This window comes from Hemibagrus wyckioides, linkage group LG21 (genome assembly GCF_019097595.1).
Source record: "Hemibagrus wyckioides isolate EC202008001 linkage group LG21, SWU_Hwy_1.0, whole genome shotgun sequence".
NCBI classification, from domain to species: domain Eukaryota; kingdom Metazoa; phylum Chordata; class Actinopteri; order Siluriformes; family Bagridae; genus Hemibagrus; species Hemibagrus wyckioides.
The window spans coordinates 1,731,828-1,753,762 of NC_080730.1; the positions used below are offsets into that span (position 1 = coordinate 1,731,828).

Consider the following 21,935-nt stretch of genomic DNA (forward strand, 5'->3'; position numbering starts at 1 on the left):
CACACACACACACACACACACTCCTACTACACACATACAGTACACACACACACACACACACACACACACTCTCCTACTACACACATACAGTACACACACACACACACACTCCTACTACACACATACAGTACACACACACACACACACACACTCCTACTACACACATACAGTACACACACACACACACACACACACACACACTCCTACTACACACATACAGTACACACACACACACACACACACTCTCCTACTACACACATACAGTACACACACACACACACACTCCTACTACACACATACAGTACACACACACACACACACTCCTACTACACACATACAGTACACACACACACACACTCTCCTACTACACACATACAGTACACACACACACACACTCTCCTACTACACACATACAGTACACACACACTCTCCTACTACACACATACAGTACACACACACACACACACACACACTCCTACTACACACATACAGTACACACACACACACTCTCCTACTACACACATACAGTACACACACACACACACACACACACACTCCTACTACACACATACAGTACACACACACACACACTCTCCTACTACACACATACAGTACACACACACACACTCCTACTACACACACACAGTACACACACACACACACACTCTCCTACTACACACATACAGTACACACACACACACACACTCTCCTACTACACACACACAGTACACACACACACTCCTACTACACACATACAGTACACACACACACACTCTCTCTCCTACTACACACATACAGTACACACACACACACACACTCCTACTACACACATACAGTACACACACACACACACACACACACACTCTCCTACTACACACATACAGTACACACACACACACACACTCTCCTACTACACACATACAGTACACACACACACACACACACACTCTCCTACTACACACATACAGTACACACACACACACACACTCCTACTACACACATACAGTACACACACACACACACTCTCCTACTACACACATACAGTACACACACACACACACTCTCCTACTACACACATACAGTACACACACACACACTCTCCTACTACACACATACAGTACACACACACACACACACTCCTACTACACACATACAGTACACACACACTCTCCTACTACACACATACAGTACACACACACACACACACACACTCCTACTACACACATACAGTACACACACACACACTCTCCTACTACACACATACAGTACACACACACACACACACACACACACTCCTACTACACACATACAGTACACACACACACACTCTCCTACTACACACATACAGTACACACACACACACACACACACTCCTACTACACACATACAGTACACACACACACACACACTCTCCTACTACACACATACAGTACACACACACACACTCTCCTACTACACACATACAGTACACACACACACACACACACTCTCCTACTACACACATACAGTACACACACACACACTCCTACTACACACATACAGTACACACACACACACTCCTACTACACACACACACACTCTCCTACTACACACATACAGTACACACACACACACACTCTCCTACTACACACATACAGTACACACACACACACACACACACTCCTACTACACACATACAGTACACACACACACACTCCTACTACACACATACAGTACACACACACACACACTCTCCTACTACACACATACAGTACACACACACTCTCCTACTACACACATACAGTACACACACACACACACACACACTCCTACTACACACATACAGTACACACACACACACTCTCCTACTACACACATACAGTACACACACACACACACACACACACACACTCCTACTACACACATACAGTACACACACACACACTCTCCTACTACACACATACAGTACACACACACACACACACACACTCCTACTACACACATACAGTACACACACACACACACACACTCCTACTACACACACACACTCTCCTACTACACACATACAGTACACACACACACACACACACACTCCTACTACACACATACAGTACACACACACACACTCCTACTACACACATACAGTACACACACACACACTCCTACTACACACATACAGTACACACACACACACTCCTACTACACACACACACACACACTCTCCTACTACACACATACAGTACACACACACACACACACACACTCCTACTACACACATACAGTACACACACACACTCCTACTACACACATACAGTACACACACACACTCCTACTACACACACACAGTACACACACACACTCCTACTACACACACACACACACACTCCTACTACACACATACAGTACACACACACACTCCTACTACACACACACACACTCCTACTACACACACACAGTACACACACACACTCCTACTACACACACACACTCCTACTACACACATACAGTACACACACACTCCTACTACACACATACAGTACACACACACACACTCCTACTACACACACACAGTACACACACACACTCCTACTACACACACACAGTACACACACACACTCCTACTACACACACACAGTACACACACACACTCCTACTACACACACACACATACACACACTCCTACTACACACATACAGTACACACACTCCTACTACACACACACAGTACACACACACTCCTACTACACACATACAGTACATACACACTCCTACTACACACATACACACACACACTCCTACTATACACACACAGTACACACACACACTCCTACTACACACACACAGTACACACACACACTCCTACTACACACATACAGTACATACACACTCCTACTACACACATACACACACACACACTCCTACTACACACATACAGTACACACACACACACTCCTACTACACACACACAGTACACACACACACTCCTACTACACACATACAGTACACACACACTCCTACTACACACATACAGTACACACACACACACACACTCCTACTACACACACAGTACACACACACACTCCTACTACACACATACAGTACACACACACACACTCCTACTACACACACACACAGACACACTCCTACTACACACACACACACACACACACACTCCTACTACACACATACAGTACACACAGACACACTCCTACTACACACATACAGTACACACACACACTCCTACTACACACATACAGTACATACACACTCCTACTACACACATACAGTACACACAGACACACTCCTACTACACACATACAGTACACACACACTCCTACTACACACATACAGTACACACACACACTCCTACTACACACATACAGTACACACACACACACTCCTACTACACACATACAGTACACACACACACACACACACTCCTACTACACACATACAGTACACACACACTCCTACTACACACACACAGTACACACACACACTCCTACTACACACACACAGTACACACACACTCCTACTACACACATACAGTACACACACTCCTACTACACACACACACACACTCCTACTACACACACACAGTACACACACACACACTCCTACTACACACACACAGTACACACACACACTCCTACTACACACACACAGTACACACACACCCTCCTACTACACACATACAGTACACACACTCCTACTACACACATACAGTACACACACACACACACACACACTCCTACTACACACATACAGTACACACACACACACACACACACTCCTACTACACACATACAGTACACACACACACACACACTCCTACTACACACATACAGTACACACACTCCTACTACACACACACAGTACACACACACACACTCCTACTACACACATACAGTACACACACACACACACTCCTACTACACACATACAGTACACACACACACACACACACACTCCTACTACACACATACAGTACACACACACACACACACTCCTACTACACACATACAGTACACACACACACACACTCCTACTACACACATACAGTACACACACACACACACACACTCCTACTACACACATACAGTACACACACACACACACACACTCCTACTACACACATACAGTACACACACACACACACACTCCTACTACACACATACAGTACACACACACACACTCACTCCTACTACACACATACAGTACACACACTCCTACTACACACACACACACACACATACTCCTACTACACACATACAGTACATACACACTCCTACTACACACACACACACTCCTACTACACACATACAGTACACACACACACACACTCCTACTACACACATACAGTACACACACACACACACACACTCCTACTACACACATACAGTACACACACACACACACACTCCTACTACACACATACAGTACACACACACACACTCACTCCTACTACACACATACAGTACACACACTCCTACTACACACACACACACACACACACACATACTCCTACTACACACATACAGTACATACACACTCCTACTACACACACACACACACACACACACACATACTCCTACTACACACATACAGTACACACACACACACTCCTACTACACACATACAGTACACACACACACTCCTACTACACACATACAGTACACACACACACACACACTCCTACTACACACATACAGTACACACACTCCTACTACACACACACACACACACACATACTCCTACTACACACATACAGTACATACACACTCCTACTACACACACACACACACACATACTCCTACTACACACATACAGTACATACACACTCCTACTACACACACACACACACACACATACTCCTACTACACACATACAGTACATACACACTCCTACTACACACACACACACACACACATACTCCTACTACACACACACACACATACTCCTACTACACACATACAGTACACACACACACACACATACTCCTACTACACACATACAGTACATACACACTCCTACTACACACACACACACACACACACTCCTACTACACACACACACATGCTCCTACTACACACATACAGTACACACACACTCCTACTACACATACAGTACACACACACTCCTACTACACACACACACACACACACATACTCCTACTACACACATATAGTACATACACACTCCTACTACACACACACACACACACACTCCTACTACACACACACACATGCTCCTACTACACACATACAGTACACACACACTCCTACTACACATACAGTACACACACACACACTCCTACTACACACATAAACACACACATACTCCTACTACACACATACAGTACACACACACACTCCTACTACACACAAACACACACATACTCCTACTACACACATACAGTACACACACTCCTACTACACATACAGTACACACACACTCCTACTACACACATATAGTACACACACACTCCTACTACACACTTACAGTACACACACACACTCCTACTACACACATACACACACACACTCCTACTACACACATACAGTACACACACACTCCTACTACACACATAAACACACACATACTCCTACTACACACTTACAGTACACACACACACTCCTACTGCACACATACAGTACACACACACTCCTACTACACACATACAGTACACACACACTCCTACTACACACACACACACATGCTGTACACATTCTAGAGTATAGATCTCTTACAGTGTGTATTTATCCACATTTTTATAAAACTCTAACAATAATTTAATCCCAGTGTTTTTTTCTGCGTGTAACAGATAAGTGTTAAACTCCCATGACACTCTTTTCACACTTTTCACACACATTTTTTCCAGTGTTCTTTGTGTAGCTCCTCAGAGGTTCAGGACACACACACACACACACACACACACACGCTCTACAGCACCTGTAGGAAAAAGAAGCTGGAATTGAAACTATTCTTGATCCAGGTCCAAATTCTATTTGCACTTTCTGGCTCTGACATCAGAGGCGCGAGGGTATAAATGAGAGGCCTGGAGGCGAGACGTCTGTGAAGGCGGACACAAAAGCTTAATGGAATTCAAGACATCTCACAGCAGAGGAGAAACATTTAGGATGAAGAGGGAAACCCCAGGAGCTCTTTTCACCATCTCCGTCCTCCTCGGCGTCCTCACACGGGTCAGAAATCTCTACACACTCCACACACACTTTCTCTCTCTCTCTCTCTCTCTCTCTCTGAATCTTCAGGATCAGTCCTGAGACATTCAGAGCTGCAGAAAATTTACAGGATTATTTTAAAACATAGAACAGTTTTGTATAATGTTGTATTTTCTTCATTTAAATGAGGTGTATAGAATTTAGAATTATTTTAATACATTACATATCTGCTTAAAATGTGCAGTTTTTAACAGACCACAAAATTAAAGAAGGAACAAAAAATATTCTGTAACTTTTATTCAAGATGTTGGTTAGATGTCTGAGTCTTGGGTTGCCATGTTTGCTTAATTTTCACCACTTTTTTTGTCTGTTGGTTAAATGTTTGAAATCTGACCAGATTAATCATGGTTTTAATACTGATTTGTTAAACCCTGTTTATTCATTATTGTATTTGATAATAAAATAAATGTTTATATTGTACACATATCTGGCAACACTGAACTCCAAGAGACTAATTTTCAGAGGCTGAAATTTAGCTATAATGTACATCAATAAATGTGGAAAATTTCAAGGTGGTCAAAACTTATGCACAACACTGTATATAATGCTAAGTTCATCAGATACGAATCAAAATAATCTGTATGAGTGAGTGGGCGTGGTCAGAAAATAAAAAATAAGACTGTCAGATCAATGCTGATCTCCTGTTTAATAAATCCCATGCTGTATTTAATAGAATAAAGTCATGTTACATGTCACGCTGTTTTTAAGGTCACATGTCAGCTGTGCTCAGGTCCATGCCAGTGTCCATTTCTGCCCCCGACTTGCCCCCGCGGGGTTCCTCTGGTCCTGGACGGGTGTCGCTGCTGTCAGATCTGTGCACGACAAGAAGGTGAACTCTGCTCTGAAATAGAGGTGTGTGAAGCTCAGCGTGGTTTGGAGTGTGATTACAGTGCCAGTTTCCCAGACGGACCAGGCGAGTGTGTGCGTAAGTGCTGGGAATATGCCCGGGATAAGCGGATTTCAAATTCCTAAAATAAACTTCTTCATGATTATAAATAATATATTATTACACATGCTTAGGTTTTATTTTTCACATTCAACAGTAACAGGGTGGAGTGTGTAACAGAGTAGAGTGTGTAACAGAGTAGAGTGTGTAACAGTAGAGTGTGTAACAGCGTAGAGTGTGTAACAGTGGAGTGTGTAACAGCGTAGAGTGTGTAACAGTGGAGTGTGTAACAGCGTAGAGTGTGTAACAGTGGAGTGTGTAACAGAGTAGAGTGTGTAACAGTGGAGTGTGTAACAGAGTAGAGTGTGTAACAGTGGAGTGTGTAACAGAGTAGAGTGTGTAACAGTGGAGTGTGTAACAGAGTAGAGAGTGTAACAGTGGAGTGTGTAACAGAGTAGAGTGTGTAACAGTGGAGTGTGTAACAGAGTAGAGTGTGTAACAGTGGAGTGTGTAACAGAGTAGAGAGTGTAACAGTGGAGTGTGTAACAGAGTAGAGTGTGTAACAGTGGAGTGTGTAACAGAGTAGAGAGTGTAACAGTGGAGTGTGTAACAGAGTAGAGTGTGTAACAGTGGAGTGTGTAACAGAGTAGAGTGTGTAACAGTGGAGTGTGTAACAGTAGAGTGTGTAACAGAGTAGAGTGTGTAACAGAGTAGAGTGTGTAACAGTGGAGTGTGTAACAGAGTAGAGTGTGTAACAGTGGAGTGTGTAACAGAGTAGAGTGTGTAACAGTGGAGTGTGTAACAGAGAAGAGTGTGTAACAGTAGAGTGTGTAACAGTGGAGTGTGTAACAGAGTAGAGAGTGTAACAGTGGAGTGTGTAACAGAGTAGAGTGTGTAACAGTGGAGTGTGTAACAGTGGAGTGTGTAACAGAGTAGAGTGTGTAACAGTAGAGTGTGTAACAGTGGAGTGTGTAACAGAGTAGAGTGTGTAACAGTGGAGTGTGTAACAGAGTAGAGTGTGTAACAGTGGAGTGTGTAACAGCGTAGAGTGTGTAACAGAGTAGAGTGTGTAACAGTGGAGTGTGTAACAGAGTAGAGTGTGTAACAGTGGAGTGTGTAACAGAGTAGAGTGTGTAACAGTGGAGTGTGTAACAGAGTAGAGTGTGTAACAGTGGAGTGTGTAACAGAGTAGAGAGTGTAACAGTGGAGTGTGTAACAGAGTAGAGTGTGTAACAGTGGAGTGTGTAACAGAGTAGAGAGTGTAACAGTGGAGTGTGTAACAGAGTAGAGTGTGTAACAGTGGAGTGTGTAACAGAGTAGAGTGTGTAACAGTGGAGTGTGTAACAGAGTAGAGTGTGTAACAGTAGAGTGTGTAACAGTGGAGTGTGTAACAGTGGAGTGTGTAACAGTAGAGTGTGTAACAGTAGAGTGTGTAACAGTGGAGTGTGTAACAGCGTAGAGTGTGTAACAGTGGAGTGTGTAACAGTAGAGTGTGTAACAGTAGAGTGTGTAACAGTAGAGTGTGTAACAGTGGAGTGTGTAACAGTGGAGTGTGTAACAGTAGAGTGTGTAACAGTGGAGTGTGTAACAGAGTAGAGTGTGTAACAGTAGAGTGTGTAACAGTGTAGAGTGTGTAACAGTGGAGTGTGTAACAGAGTAGAGTGTGTAACAGTAGAGTGTGTAACAGTGGAGTGTGTAACAGCGTAGAGTATGTAACAGTAGAGTGTGTAACAGTGGAGTGTGTAACAGCGTAGAGTGTGTAACAGTGGAGTGTGTAACAGTAGAGTGTGTAACAGTGGAGTGTGTAACAGAGTAGAGTGTGTAACAGTAGAGTGTGTAACAGTGGAGTGTGTAACAGAGTAGAGTGTGTAACAGTGGAGTGTGTAACAGTGGAGTGTGTAACAGTGTAGAGTGTGTAACAGTGGAGTGTGTAACAGAGTAGAGTGTGTAACAGTGGAGTGTGTAACAGAGTAGAGAGTGTAACAGTGGAGTGTGTAACAGAGTAGAGTGTGTAACAGTGGAGTGTGTAACAGAGTAGAGTGTGTAACAGTGGAGTGTGTAACAGTAGAGTGTGTAACAGAGTAGAGTGTGTAACAGAGTAGAGTGTGTAACAGTGGAGTGTGTAACAGAGTAGAGTGTGTAACAGTGGAGTGTGTAACAGAGTAGAGTGTGTAACAGTGGAGTGTGTAACAGAGAAGAGTGTGTAACAGTAGAGTGTGTAACAGTGGAGTGTGTAACAGAGTAGAGAGTGTAACAGTGGAGTGTGTAACAGAGTAGAGTGTGTAACAGTGGAGTGTGTAACAGTGGAGTGTGTAACAGAGTAGAGTGTGTAACAGTAGAGTGTGTAACAGTGGAGTGTGTAACAGAGTAGAGTGTGTAACAGTGGAGTGTGTAACAGAGTAGAGTGTGTAACAGTGGAGTGTGTAACAGCGTAGAGTGTGTAACAGAGTAGAGTGTGTAACAGTGGAGTGTGTAACAGAGTAGAGTGTGTAACAGTGGAGTGTGTAACAGAGTAGAGTGTGTAACAGTGGAGTGTGTAACAGAGTAGAGTGTGTAACAGTGGAGTGTGTAACAGAGTAGAGAGTGTAACAGTGGAGTGTGTAACAGAGTAGAGTGTGTAACAGTGGAGTGTGTAACAGAGTAGAGTGTGTAACAGTGGAGTGTGTAACAGAGTAGAGTGTGTAACAGTGGAGTGTGTAACAGAGTAGAGTGTGTAACAGTGGAGTGTGTAACAGAGTAGAGTGTGTAACAGTAGAGTGTGTAACAGTGGAGTGTGTAACAGTGGAGTGTGTAACAGTAGAGTGTGTAACAGTAGAGTGTGTAACAGTGGAGTGTGTAACAGCGTAGAGTGTGTAACAGTGGAGTGTGTAACAGTAGAGTGTGTAACAGTAGAGTGTGTAACAGTAGAGTGTGTAACAGTGGAGTGTGTAACAGTGGAGTGTGTAACAGTAGAGTGTGTAACAGTGGAGTGTGTAACAGAGTAGAGTGTGTAACAGTAGAGTGTGTAACAGTGTAGAGTGTGTAACAGTGGAGTGTGTAACAGAGTAGAGTGTGTAACAGTAGAGTGTGTAACAGTGGAGTGTGTAACAGCGTAGAGTATGTAACAGTAGAGTGTGTAACAGTGGAGTGTGTAACAGCGTAGAGTGTGTAACAGTGGAGTGTGTAACAGTAGAGTGTGTAACAGTGGAGTGTGTAACAGAGTAGAGTGTGTAACAGTAGAGTGTGTAACAGTGGAGTGTGTAACAGAGTAGAGTGTGTAACAGTGGAGTGTGTAACAGTGGAGTGTGTAACAGTGTAGAGTGTGTAACAGTGGAGTGTGTAACAGCGTAGAGTGTGTAACAGTGGAGTGTGTAACAGAGTAGAGTGTGTAACAGTGGAGTGTGTAACAGAGAAGAGTGTGTAACAGTGGAGTGTGTAACAGAGTAGAGTGTGTAACAGTGGAGTGTGTAACAGAGTAGAGAGTGTAACAGTGGAGTGTGTAACAGAGTAGAGAGTGTAACAGTGGAGTGTGTAACAGAGTAGAGTGTGTAACAGTGGAGTGTGTAACAGAGTAGAGTGTGTAACAGTAGAGTGTGTAACAGTAGAGTGTGTAACAGTGGAGTGTGTAACAGAGTAGAGTGTGTAACAGTGGAGTGTGTAACAGAGTAGAGTGTGTAACAGTGGAGTGTGTAACAGAGTAGAGTGTGTAACAGTGGAGTGTGTAACAGAGTAGAGAGTGTAACAGTGGAGTGTGTAACAGAGTAGAGTGTGTAACAGTAGAGTGTGTAACAGAGTAGAGTGTGTAACAGTGGAGTGTGTAACAGAGTAGAGTGTGTAACAGTGGAGTGTGTAACAGAGTAGAGAGTGTAACAGATTGTGTAGAGTGTGTAACAGACTAGAGTGTGTAACAGATTGTGTAGAGTGTGTAACAGAGAAGAGTGTGTAACAGATTGTGTAGAGTGTGTAACAGATTGTGTAGAGTGTGTAACAGAGTAGAGTGTGTAACAGATTGTGTAGAGTGTGTAACAGAGAAGAGTGTGTAACAGATTGTGTAGAGTGTGTAACAGACTAGAGTGTGTAACAGAGAAGAGTGTGTAACAGATTGTGTAGAGTGTGTAACAGATTGTGTAGAGTGTGTAACAGAGTAGAGTGTGTAACAGAGAAGAGTGTGTAACAGATTGTGTAGAGTGTGTAACAGATTGTGTAGAGTGTGTAACAGACTAGAGTGTGTAACAGATTGTGTAGAGTGTGTAACAGAGAAGAGTGTGTAACAGATTGTGTAGAGTATGTAACAGATTGTGTAGAGTGTGTAATAGATTGTGTAGAGTGTGTAACAGATTGTGTAGAGTGTGTAATAGATTGTGTAGAGTGTGTAACAGAGTAGAGTGTGTAACAGATTGTGTAGAGTGTGTAACAGCTTGTGTAGAGTGTGTAACAGCTTGTGTAGAGTGTGTAACAGAGTAGAGTGTGTAACAGATTGTGTAGAGTGTGTAACAGAGTAGAGTGTGTAACAGAGTAGAGTGTGTAACAGATTGTGTAGAGTGTGTAACAGAGTAGCGTGTGTAACAGATTGTGTAGAGTGTGTAACAGATTGTGTAGAGTGTGTAACAGATTGTGTAGAGTGTGTAACAGAGTAGAGTGTGTAACAGATTGTGTAGAGTGTGTAACAGATTGTGTAGAGTGTGTAACAGAGTAGAGTGTGTAACAGATTGTGTAGAGTGTGTAACAGATTGTGTAGAGTGTGTAACAGATTGTGTAGAGTGTGTAACAGAGTAGAGTGTGTAACAGATTGTGTAGAGTGTGTAACAGAGTAGAGTGTGTAACAGATTGTGTAGAGTGTGTAACAGAGTAGAGTGTGTAACAGATTGTGTAGAGTGTGTAACAGAGTACAGTGTGTAACAGATTGTGTAGAGTGTGTAACAGAGTAGAGTGTGTAACAGATTGTGTAGAGTGTGTAACAGATTGTGTAGAGTGTGTAACAGATTGTGTAGAGTGTGTAACAGAGTAGAGTGTGTAACAGATTGTGTAGAGTGTGTAACAGATTGTGTAGAGTGTGTAACAGATTGTGTAGAATGTGTAACAGATTGTGTAGAGTGTGTAACAGAGTAGAGTGTGTAACAGATTGTGTAGAGTGTGTAACAGATTGTGTAGAGTGTGTAACAGATTGTGTAGAGTGTGTAACAGAGTAGAGTGTGTAACAGATTGTGTAGAGTGTGTAACAGATTGTGTAGAGTGTGTAACAGATTGTGTAGAGTGTGTAACAGAGTAGAGTGTGTAACAGATTGTGTAGAGTGTGTAACAGATTGTGTAGAGTGTGTAACAGAGTAGAGTGTGTAACAGATTGTGTAGAGTGTGTAACAGAGTAGAGTGTGTAACAGATTGTGTAGAGTGTGTAACAGATTGTGTAGAGTGTGTAACAGATTGTGTAGAGTGTGTAACAGATTGTGTAGAGTGTGTAACAGAGTAGAGTGTGTAACAGAGTAGAGTGTGTAACAGATTGTGTAGAGTGTGTAACAGATTGTGTAGAGTGTGTAACAGATTGTGTAGAGTGTGTAACAGAGTAGAGTGTGTAACAGATTGTGTAGAGTGTGTAACAGATTGTGTAGAGTGTGTAACAGATTGTGTAGAGTGTGTAACAGATTGTGTAGAGTGTGTAACAGAGTAGAGTGTGTAACAGATTGTGTAGAGTGTGTAATAGATTGTGTAGAGTGTGTAACAGATTGTGTAGAGTGTGTAACAGATTGTGTAGAGTGTGTAACAGAGTAGAGTGTGTAACAGATTGTGTAGAGTGTGTAACAGATTGTGTAGAGTGTGTAACAGAGTAGAGTGTGTAACAGATTGTGTAGAGTGTGTAACAGATTGTGTAGAGTGTGTAACAGAGTAGAGTGTGTAACAGATTGTGTAGAGTGTGTAACAGATTGTGTAGAGTGTGTAACAGATTGTGTAGAGTGTGTAACAGAGTAGAGTGTGTAACAGATTGTGTAGAGTGTGTAACAGAGTAGAGTGTGTAACAGATTGTGTAGAGTGTGTAACAGAGTACAGTGTGTAACAGATTGTGTAGAGTGTGTAACAGAGTAGAGTGTGTAACAGATTGTGTAGAATGTGTAACAGATTGTGTAGAGTGTGTAACAGAGTAGAGTGTGTAACAGAGTAGAGTGTGTAACAGAGTAGAGTGTGTAACAGATTGTGTAGAGTGTGTAACAGATTGTGTAGAGTGTGTAACAGAGTAGAGTGTGTAACAGATTGTGTAGAGTGTGTAACAGATTGTGTAGAGTGTGTAACAGATTGTGTAGAATGTGTAACAGATTGTGTAGAGTGTGTAACAGAGTAAAGTGTGTAACAGATTGTGTAGAGTGTGTAACAGATTGTGTAGAGTGTGTAACAGAGTAGAGTGTGTTAAATGTGTTTAAAAACATTAGTTTGTTTCAATAATTTTCTTGGTCAAAAAAACGGCCCAAACTGTTCTGTAGTTTATTATAAGAGTGATTGAAGTCTCCTCTTGTCGGGTCTCCAGGGCGAAGCACGCTCGGCTGCGAGCATTTGGGCAGGAGGTATGAGGAGGGTCAGTCGTTCACGCCCTCGTGCATGCAGCTGTGCCGCTGTGAGGGCGGCGGAGTCACATGCGTCCATCTGTGTACCGAGCATCTGAACACACCCGACTGCCCACACCCGAGACTGGTGCACGTGCCAGGCCACTGCTGCCGGAAGTGGGTGTGTGACGGCGCAGGAAACAGCATCGTGCTGGAAAACACTGCAGGTATTCAAACACGAGAGGTTCTGTGTATTATATAACTCTAAGCCGGTGGAACGGAGCGGCTCTGAGGAGATCCTGAATAACTTCAGAGCATTGGGTTTTATTTAAACTCTCGGTTACTTTAGTTAAATCAGGAATCAACACACTGAGTCCCACTTTAATTCTCCTGCACTGTTCACCTGTCCCAGAGAACAGGTCAGCTCTTCAGAATACACATCGCGTGTGATCGCTGTGTAGTGAGGTCTTCCACAGAGCTTTGAAGCTGCTGCAGCTAACAAGAACTAAATTTAATGTAAGTTTCATTCCACTGCGGTTTCTCTGGATGATGAAGAGGGTCAGTTACTCTGACCTCCATCTAAAACCAGATGCTTTTATCACGTAGAAGGCGACATACTTTCATTTCCTTAAATATTACCACACACAACACTGTGTTCAGTCAACCTCATTCATTCTGCAAACGAAAATAAAAGTTTCTGTATCAGGTATGGAAAGAAATCTTCAGTGTTAGAGCTGTGTAACAGTCAGAGGTAAAGCTGGAACTTTAAGTTCGGTAATAAATTAGAAATTGTAATTGTTAATAAACTGATGTTGTATAAGAAGGACAATACACTCAGGGGGGTGCTGTTATAGAAAAATAATCAACTTTGTTGAGGGAACAGTAGCTCCGCTTCCGTTTGTTATTCAACAACAGTAACACAGTCTGATTTACAGAATTTCCTATTTATTTGCTGAACATCAGCCAAAGCTCCTCCCATCCTCAGCCCTGCTCCTGCTGGGAGATGATGGTGTAACTCAGATGTTTTTTAATCATCAGCTTTATTTCATCTCGAATCCCAGGATGATCTGCGAGTCGTCTCTGCTTTACAGACACTCAGCCAAAAACACATTTTTTTTTGTTAAACATTGTTCCATTTTTAGTCAGAAGAATGTAAAACAGAATGTAAAGCTGTAAAGATGTTTGCTGTCGTGGCAGTGGAGCAAGCCGTGAGGTCCTGGCAGGACACGTCGGCGCCAAATGGGGACGGAGTCTCGGGGTCCAACTGCATCGAGCAGAGCAGCAAGTGGAGCGAGTGTTCACACAGCTGTGGTCCAGGTGTGTCCACACGAGTCTCAAACAGGAACTCGGCTTGCCAACCGGAAACTCTCACACGCTTGTGCATGGTCAGACCCTGTGCCCCGGGACAGACCGCCAGAGCTATGGCGGTGAGTCACTGCAGTGCTGGTAATCTGGAATATCGGAAATAACATGTTCATTAATAGAAATGTTTAGTGTTGTTAAAGTATTGTTATGTTTCTAATCAACTAACTAATATTACTTGGGTTAGGGTTAGAGAATAGAACCCTGGTAGTGTAGAACCCTGGGAATCTAGCGCTCTGGGAATATAGAAATCTGGAAATCTAGAGCTTGGGGAATCTAGAAATCTGGGAATCTAGAGCTTGGGGAATCTAGAAATCTGGGAATCTAGAGCTCAGGGAATCTAGAAATCTGGGAATCTAGAGCTTGGGGAATCTAGAAATCTGGGAATCTAGAGCCCGGGGAATCTAGAAATCTGGGAATCTAGAGCTCAGGGAATCTAGAAATCTGGGAATCTATAGCTCAGGGAATCTAGAAATCTGGGAATCTAGACATTGTGGTATATATGGTCCTGGAATCTACAGCTTGGGGAATATAGAAGTCTGGGAATCTAGAGCTTGGGGTATATAAGGTCTTGGAATCTAGAGCTCTGGGAATCTAGAAATCTGGGGATATAGAAGTCTGGGAATCTAGAAATCTGGGAATCTAGAGCTCAGGAAATCTAGAAATCCTGGAATCTAGACATCGGGGTATATAGGGTCCTGGAATATAGAGCTCGGGGAATCTAGAAATCTGGGAATCTGGAGCTTAGGGAATGTACAAACCTGGGAATCTAGAGCTCTGGGAATATAAAAATCTGGGAATCTAGAGCTTAGGCAATATAAATATCTGGGAATCTAGAGCTCGGGGTATATAGGGTCCTGGAATCTAGAGCTCAGGGAGACTAGAAATCTGGGGATCTAGGGCTCAGGAAAACTATAAATCACGGAATGTAGAGATACGGTAATATAAAAATCTGGAAATCTAGACCTCAGGGTGTATAGCATCCTGGAATCTAGAGCTCAGGGTATATAGGGTCCTGGAATCTAGAAGTTGGAGAATCTAGAAATCTGGGGATATAGAGCTCAAGGAATCTAGAAATGTGGGAATCTAGAGCTCTGGGAATCTAGAAATCTGGGAATCTAGACCTCAGGTTATATAGCGTCCTGGAATCTAGAGCTCGGGGAATCTATAAACCTGGGGATCTAGAGCTCAGGGAATCTAAAAATATGGGAATCTAGAGCTCTGGGAATCTAGACATTGGGGTATATATATGGTCCTGGAATCTAGATCTCGGTGAATATAGAAGTCTGGGAATCTAGAGCTCAGGGAATCTAGAAATCTGGGAATCTAGAGCTCAGGGTATATAGGGTCCTGGAATCTAGAGTTTGGGGAATCTAGAAATCTGGGAATCTAGAGCTCAGGGTATATAGGGTCCTGGAATCTAGAGCTCAGGGAATCTAGAAATCTGGGGATCTAGAGCTCAGGGAATCTAGAAATCTGGGAATGTAGAACTCGGGGAATCTAGAGCTCAGGGAATCTAGAAATCTGGGAATCTAGAACTCAGGGAATCTAGAACTCAGGGAATCTAGAACTCAGGGAATCTAGAAATCTGGGAATCTAGAGCTCAGGGAATCTAGAAATTTGGGAATCTAGACATCAGTGTATATATGGTCCTGGAATCTAGAGCTCAGGGAATCGAGAAGTCTGGGAATCTAGAGCTCAGGGAATATTGAAATCTGAGAATCTAGAGCTCGGTGTATATAGGGACCTGGAATCTAGAAATCTAGGAATCTAGAGCTCAGGGAATATAGAAATTTGTGAATCTAGAGCTCGGGGAATCTAGAAATCTGGGGATCTAGAGCTCAGGGAATATAGAAATCAAGGTATATTCATCTCTGGGAATTAAAACTTGAAATGAAATTTGTGCCACAGTTCATGCTACAAATTCTATTAAACATCTTGGTCTGAGTATTTTTTCGTTGTGTTTAGCAGGATTAGCATGTTGTCCTACTCCACTCATTGTGTGTGTTTGGTATTTTACTGTGTTTTGGGATCCTCAGTTCCAGAAGCCGGGTGTGTGTGAGAGCAGTTACCGCTCAGCCGTACCAGTCCGCTTCAAGCATCACGGCTGCTACAGCTCTCGCTCCTACAGGCCGCTGTTCTGCGGATCATGTTCTGACGGACGCTGCTGCAGCCCCAAGCGCACCAAGACCACCCTGGTCACCTTCCGCTGCCTGCGACGACGCCTCGTTCAACACACTGTCATGATGATCAAGTCGTGTGTCTGCCGTCACAGCTGCTCTTATCCAAACAGCTCTGGAAGAACAAGATCCTGGCTGTAGAGCCATTTTTATTCTAACGATCTAACGTGTGTGTAAACGTTCATTAGCTACATCAGCAAGACTTTGAGAATCATGTGTCTTCTGGGAGCAGATGTGGTTATAAAATAATGCAGATGTTCCATGAAACAAGTGAGTTTCTGTTCTTACTTCCATTATAGCAGCTATAAACTGTCGCTGGCTCAGCAGCCTCGCTTTATTCTCTCTCTTTTAGTTAATAAGGGGGGAAAACACCAAGTGTGAACTCCTCTGTCCTGCAGATGACCGAAAAAACAAACAGTTAGCAGCTTTACCTCTGACTGTTAAAGGAAATGTAAAAGTAATAACACATACACCTCTTTTTATTCGCTCTCATCAGCGCCCCCTGTGTTCAGTTTAAGAACTGCTGCTTTAAAAGCTTGTTGTTTTATTATCAAAAATATATTGATTTTATTCATGCACATGTGACCAAATAAATCTGGGACCACTTGTAGCTTCCTAGATGGAGTTACAGATTCTTCTTTTTTATTATTATGGGTTTAAACCTGTTTTTTATTCTGTTTTTTGAAATGTTTATAAAGCATTATTGTTAAAGGGGCTGAGTGAAAAGTTGCAGTGTGGAACATTGAAATTTGTAGAAAAAATAAATAAATAAATAAATAAATAAATAAATAAATAAATAAATAAAAAGGAAAGAAACTGTGTTTGTGGGTCTCAGTTCTGTCTCTGAGGCTGTTTGTAAATGAGGAAATTGGCCACAGACCACTGCTGAGGTTAATATAAATGTCATAATAAATCAGATTCTTTCTTTTGATTTAGAAATATCTGAACCTCCAGATTTTCAGAAACCAACTATAAATAATATTTTGCATTTTTTTTCCCTTTTCTCTGCCAGGACTTTTCCTTTTGTCTCAGAAAGTTCTTCCTCTCAGACCTCCTCATGTAGTGCACTTTGATAGTCTGTATACTGAATAGGGAGTGTAACCTACATATGTGCCCTACATAGTGAACAGTGTGTGTGATTCAGGACATAACCACACTACAGCATGATGTGCTGAGACCTTTGTGATGGTCTTGTGGCCTAGAACATGAACAGAATGTGTCATTTGGGACACGTTCATAGTGAACCATAATGCTGAGATGTTTGTATGGTTTGTGTGTAATATGTATGGAATGTCATTTGGGACACGACCACACAGAGTGAACGTAACACGGCTACGGTTCATGGTAATGGTGTGAAGTTGTTGAAGTTGTTTATGGTAGTTGGGTGAAGTAATGTTGATGAAGTGAGTAGGGTGTGTAATTTGGGACAGGTCCATGTTCATGGTGTTGGTGTGGCCTACGTAGGGAAAAGTGTGTTTGTGATGGCAGTGATTAAGAACAGTTCTCAGGTCAGACTGAAGAATAGTAGAGTAGAATAGAAAAGTCAGTTTATTTTTTTCTGATATATAATGAGATATATAACAGAGATAAGTGAGAGGACTGTAATAGTACATATCTGTAGGATAAAGAAGGTTCGTAGCTACATGCCGGTGTGCTGTGAGGTGGTTGTGAGGACGATGGTGTCATTCCAGACCTCGTAAACCAACCCGAAGGTCTCTAGTCTCTTCACGCTGAACTGGTAGCTGCGCTCTGGCACCAGATTGTTGAGATTAATGTTGTAGCCTGAGCAGGACATCCAGCCGAACTGTCTAGCTTCTGCCATGTCTGTCGGATTGAGGATTTTGTAAGAGACTTCGAATTTCACACCCGGGTCGTGCTGCTCCTGTTCAGGGATGTACCAGTGAAGAACCACCGAATCACAGAAGGCTTGGGTTTCCTCTCTGTTAAATAGCAACGGCTGCTCGGCCTCCAGCACCAGATGGAACCTTGGCAGCCTTTTCCTTTCCAGCTCACGGAGCAGGCTGTGTTTAATAGAAAGCCTCCCAGGAATCATCACCGCATCAAACTCTTCAGCCACCTGATGGAGCCTGAAGACCTTCTCACGGAGCTCAACTTCTCTGAGCTCGAGAGATGTGCCACCTGCTTCAGCCAAGATGTTCTCCAGCTCCTGTTGACCCCTGAATAGCTCATCATGTAGCATCTCAAGCAGCTCCAGCTTGAGCTTCACCTGGCTCCTCCCATCCACCTTCACACAATTGAACTTTGGTATGTCAATGTGTTGTAAGATGGTGGAGTTGGAGATGTAGTGCTCATTGTCTGGCTGGCGGCCATCATGACGCACCAACACGATGTAGAAGGAAGACTTCTTGAGGAGATCTAGTTTTTGGTAGTTGGCCTGGAGCTGTCCTGGACTCAGTCTCGTGCTGAGAAGATCCTCTATGCTGCTCGGAATGCTAATAGGAACCTGGCTTGTGTTCGGCTGCGACATGGACCATTTATTGATCCCCTCTGGACTGTCGGAACTGCCACTCGAAGATGACGAGAAGTCTGTGATATCCACAAACATTCTGCTTTTCCTATCAACAGGTAACTGTGCACTTTCTCTCTACAGCAGTGTGACCAGGAGAAGATCTGACCTGGAATTTCAAATAATGAGGTTAATTTCTGTTATAAACAGAAACACAGGGACTTGGACTTTAAACCAAAATGTGTGTCATGGTTGCTGTGGTGAAGTTTTCTGTAAGGAGACGTTACATAGATCGTGAGCAAGCGCAGTTTACACAAAACATTAAAAAAGTAAAACATTTACACAAACATTTTCAATTCTCAATTTACGCTTAAATTTTCACCACAAACTGCTGTATAAAGAGGAATAAAGAACCTGATGTTACAGGAAAATAATCAGCTTTTGGGTTGTAACACCACCCTGTCATGGATTACTTTCCTGTAACAGCACCTCACAGGGTGTTTTATTCCTTAAGTTTATATTGTATGGAATCGACTCTTGGAATCGACTTCCAATCGATTCCCAAATTAAATCGGTTAAATCAGAGATTCAAAAGCATTACACAGTGCTTTATCTTTTACAAACCATTCAGAAGTGTGTGTGAAATGTTTTGTTTTTTTAGTAGGAGTGTGTTTCATACAGATCCTGATTTTCCTGAATAACTTAAGAATTTATTATTACTATTATTATTATTATTATTATTATTATTATTAGGGCTGTCAATCGATTAAAATATTTAATCATGATTAATCGCATGATTGTCATGAGTTGACTCGCGATTAATCGCAACTTAATCACACATTTTTATCCATTCTAAATGTACCTTAAATTAATACTTTTTTAGTTTTTAACACTCTAACCAACATGGGCATGGACAAATATTGAAATGTATGTTGTTTATTATTAGTGAAACCATATTCAGCATAGAGCATGGAGACTAGACATGTTTCAAAGATCATAGATATTTTTCTTGCTCATGTCTATTAAACATATGAAAAAAAGAACATAGAAAACAGTGACTTCTGTCTTCGCACTGAGCGATTTACTGACACAAACCTGTTAACATTTTCAGATCACTTCTTCTAAACATGCAAAGTGTACATTTATTACTGAAACCACCTTAAATATAGAGCATATTTGACATGTTTTTCAAATAACTTGTTCGTGACTATTAAACACTGAAAGGAATCTAGTGTTGTCTGCCTTTGGCGAGGGGCAGGAGAGGGGCAGGAGAGGGGCAGGAGAGCTCTCTGTATCAGCTGTATGCTTCACCATCAAGTGATATTTTAAACTCGAGGTGCTGCGGTGAGAACTTCATTCACATCCACAATAAATGCAGACTTTTGTCTCGTCGACAGAAACATCAGACATCGTTTTATATATAAAGAAGACGTTCTTCTTTCTCAATTGCGACTTGCTGCTGCATCTCCCATTTCCCAAACTACGGACAAGGCCGAGGGTCAAAAAGAAAATGCGCGCTGTGTTAATCGCGCGTTAATAAAATTAGTGCCGTTAAAATGAATTTGCGTTAACGCATTAATAACGCTTTAATTCTGACAGCCCTAATGATTATTAATCATATTTAAAATGATCGATCTAAACAACCCTGTTTAACTGAAATCATAATAATAATATTTTAGGCTTCTGACCTTAATCTGTGACGCAGATGTACACAAACATAAAATTGTACATAAAAGCCTGCCTTTTCCTCTTTAAGCGTTTCTGTCCGTTTTTGTCTCCGTTCTTTCTTTACTTTTAAAAGTACTATTTGCGTGTTACCATGGAGACGTAACAACGCCTATTTGAATATGCAGATCAGATAACGGGATTTTTTTTAGGGTTCTTTAGATTCATTTATATTTAGTGAAGTGTGTAATTGTGAGTCTAGACTCATTTAAAATGTAAATAAGTGCTTTCATGTCTTAGACACTAGATGGCAGTAGAAGAATTGTACTGAAAAGACACACGCGCTTCACAGAAACACTTAAAGGCATTTTATAAAGACACCAACCTCAAGACACTATTCATGATAACACTGAATTTTAAATATTCAGTGTTATCATGAATAGTGTCTTGAGGTATACATATATATATATATATACCCACTACAGTTCGCGTACCGTCCCAACCGATCTACAGAGGACGCCATCGCGCACCTCCATCATGCAGCCCTGAGCCATCTGGACAGCAGGAAGGGGAATTATGTCAAAATGCTGTTTGTCAACTACAGTTCAGCGTTAACACCATAATTCCCTCCATACTCACCACTAAG

At 42.2% G+C, this 21,935-nt stretch overlaps 2 protein-coding genes across 2 annotated transcripts; one reads left to right on the forward strand and one right to left on the reverse strand.

The window, feature by feature from the left end:
- Positions 1-5,947: 5,947 nt before the first annotated feature.
- LOC131342640 (CCN family member 5-like) lies at positions 5,948-17,900 on the forward strand. The gene is made up of 5 exons (XM_058373745.1): positions 5,948-6,181; positions 6,929-7,145; positions 13,600-13,842; positions 14,813-15,042; positions 17,017-17,900. The coding sequence occupies exons 1-5, from the start codon at positions 6,077-6,079 to the stop codon at positions 17,296-17,298; spliced, it is 1,077 nt and encodes a 358-aa protein (XP_058229728.1). The 5' UTR covers positions 5,948-6,076; the 3' UTR covers positions 17,299-17,900.
- Positions 17,901-18,796: 896 nt separating this feature from the next.
- LOC131342827 (fibronectin type III domain-containing protein 11-like) lies at positions 18,797-19,723 on the reverse strand. Its single transcript, XM_058374077.1, has one exon. The coding sequence runs from the start codon at positions 19,721-19,723 to the stop codon at positions 18,797-18,799; it is 927 nt and encodes a 308-aa protein (XP_058230060.1).
- Positions 19,724-21,935: the final 2,212 nt, after the last annotated feature.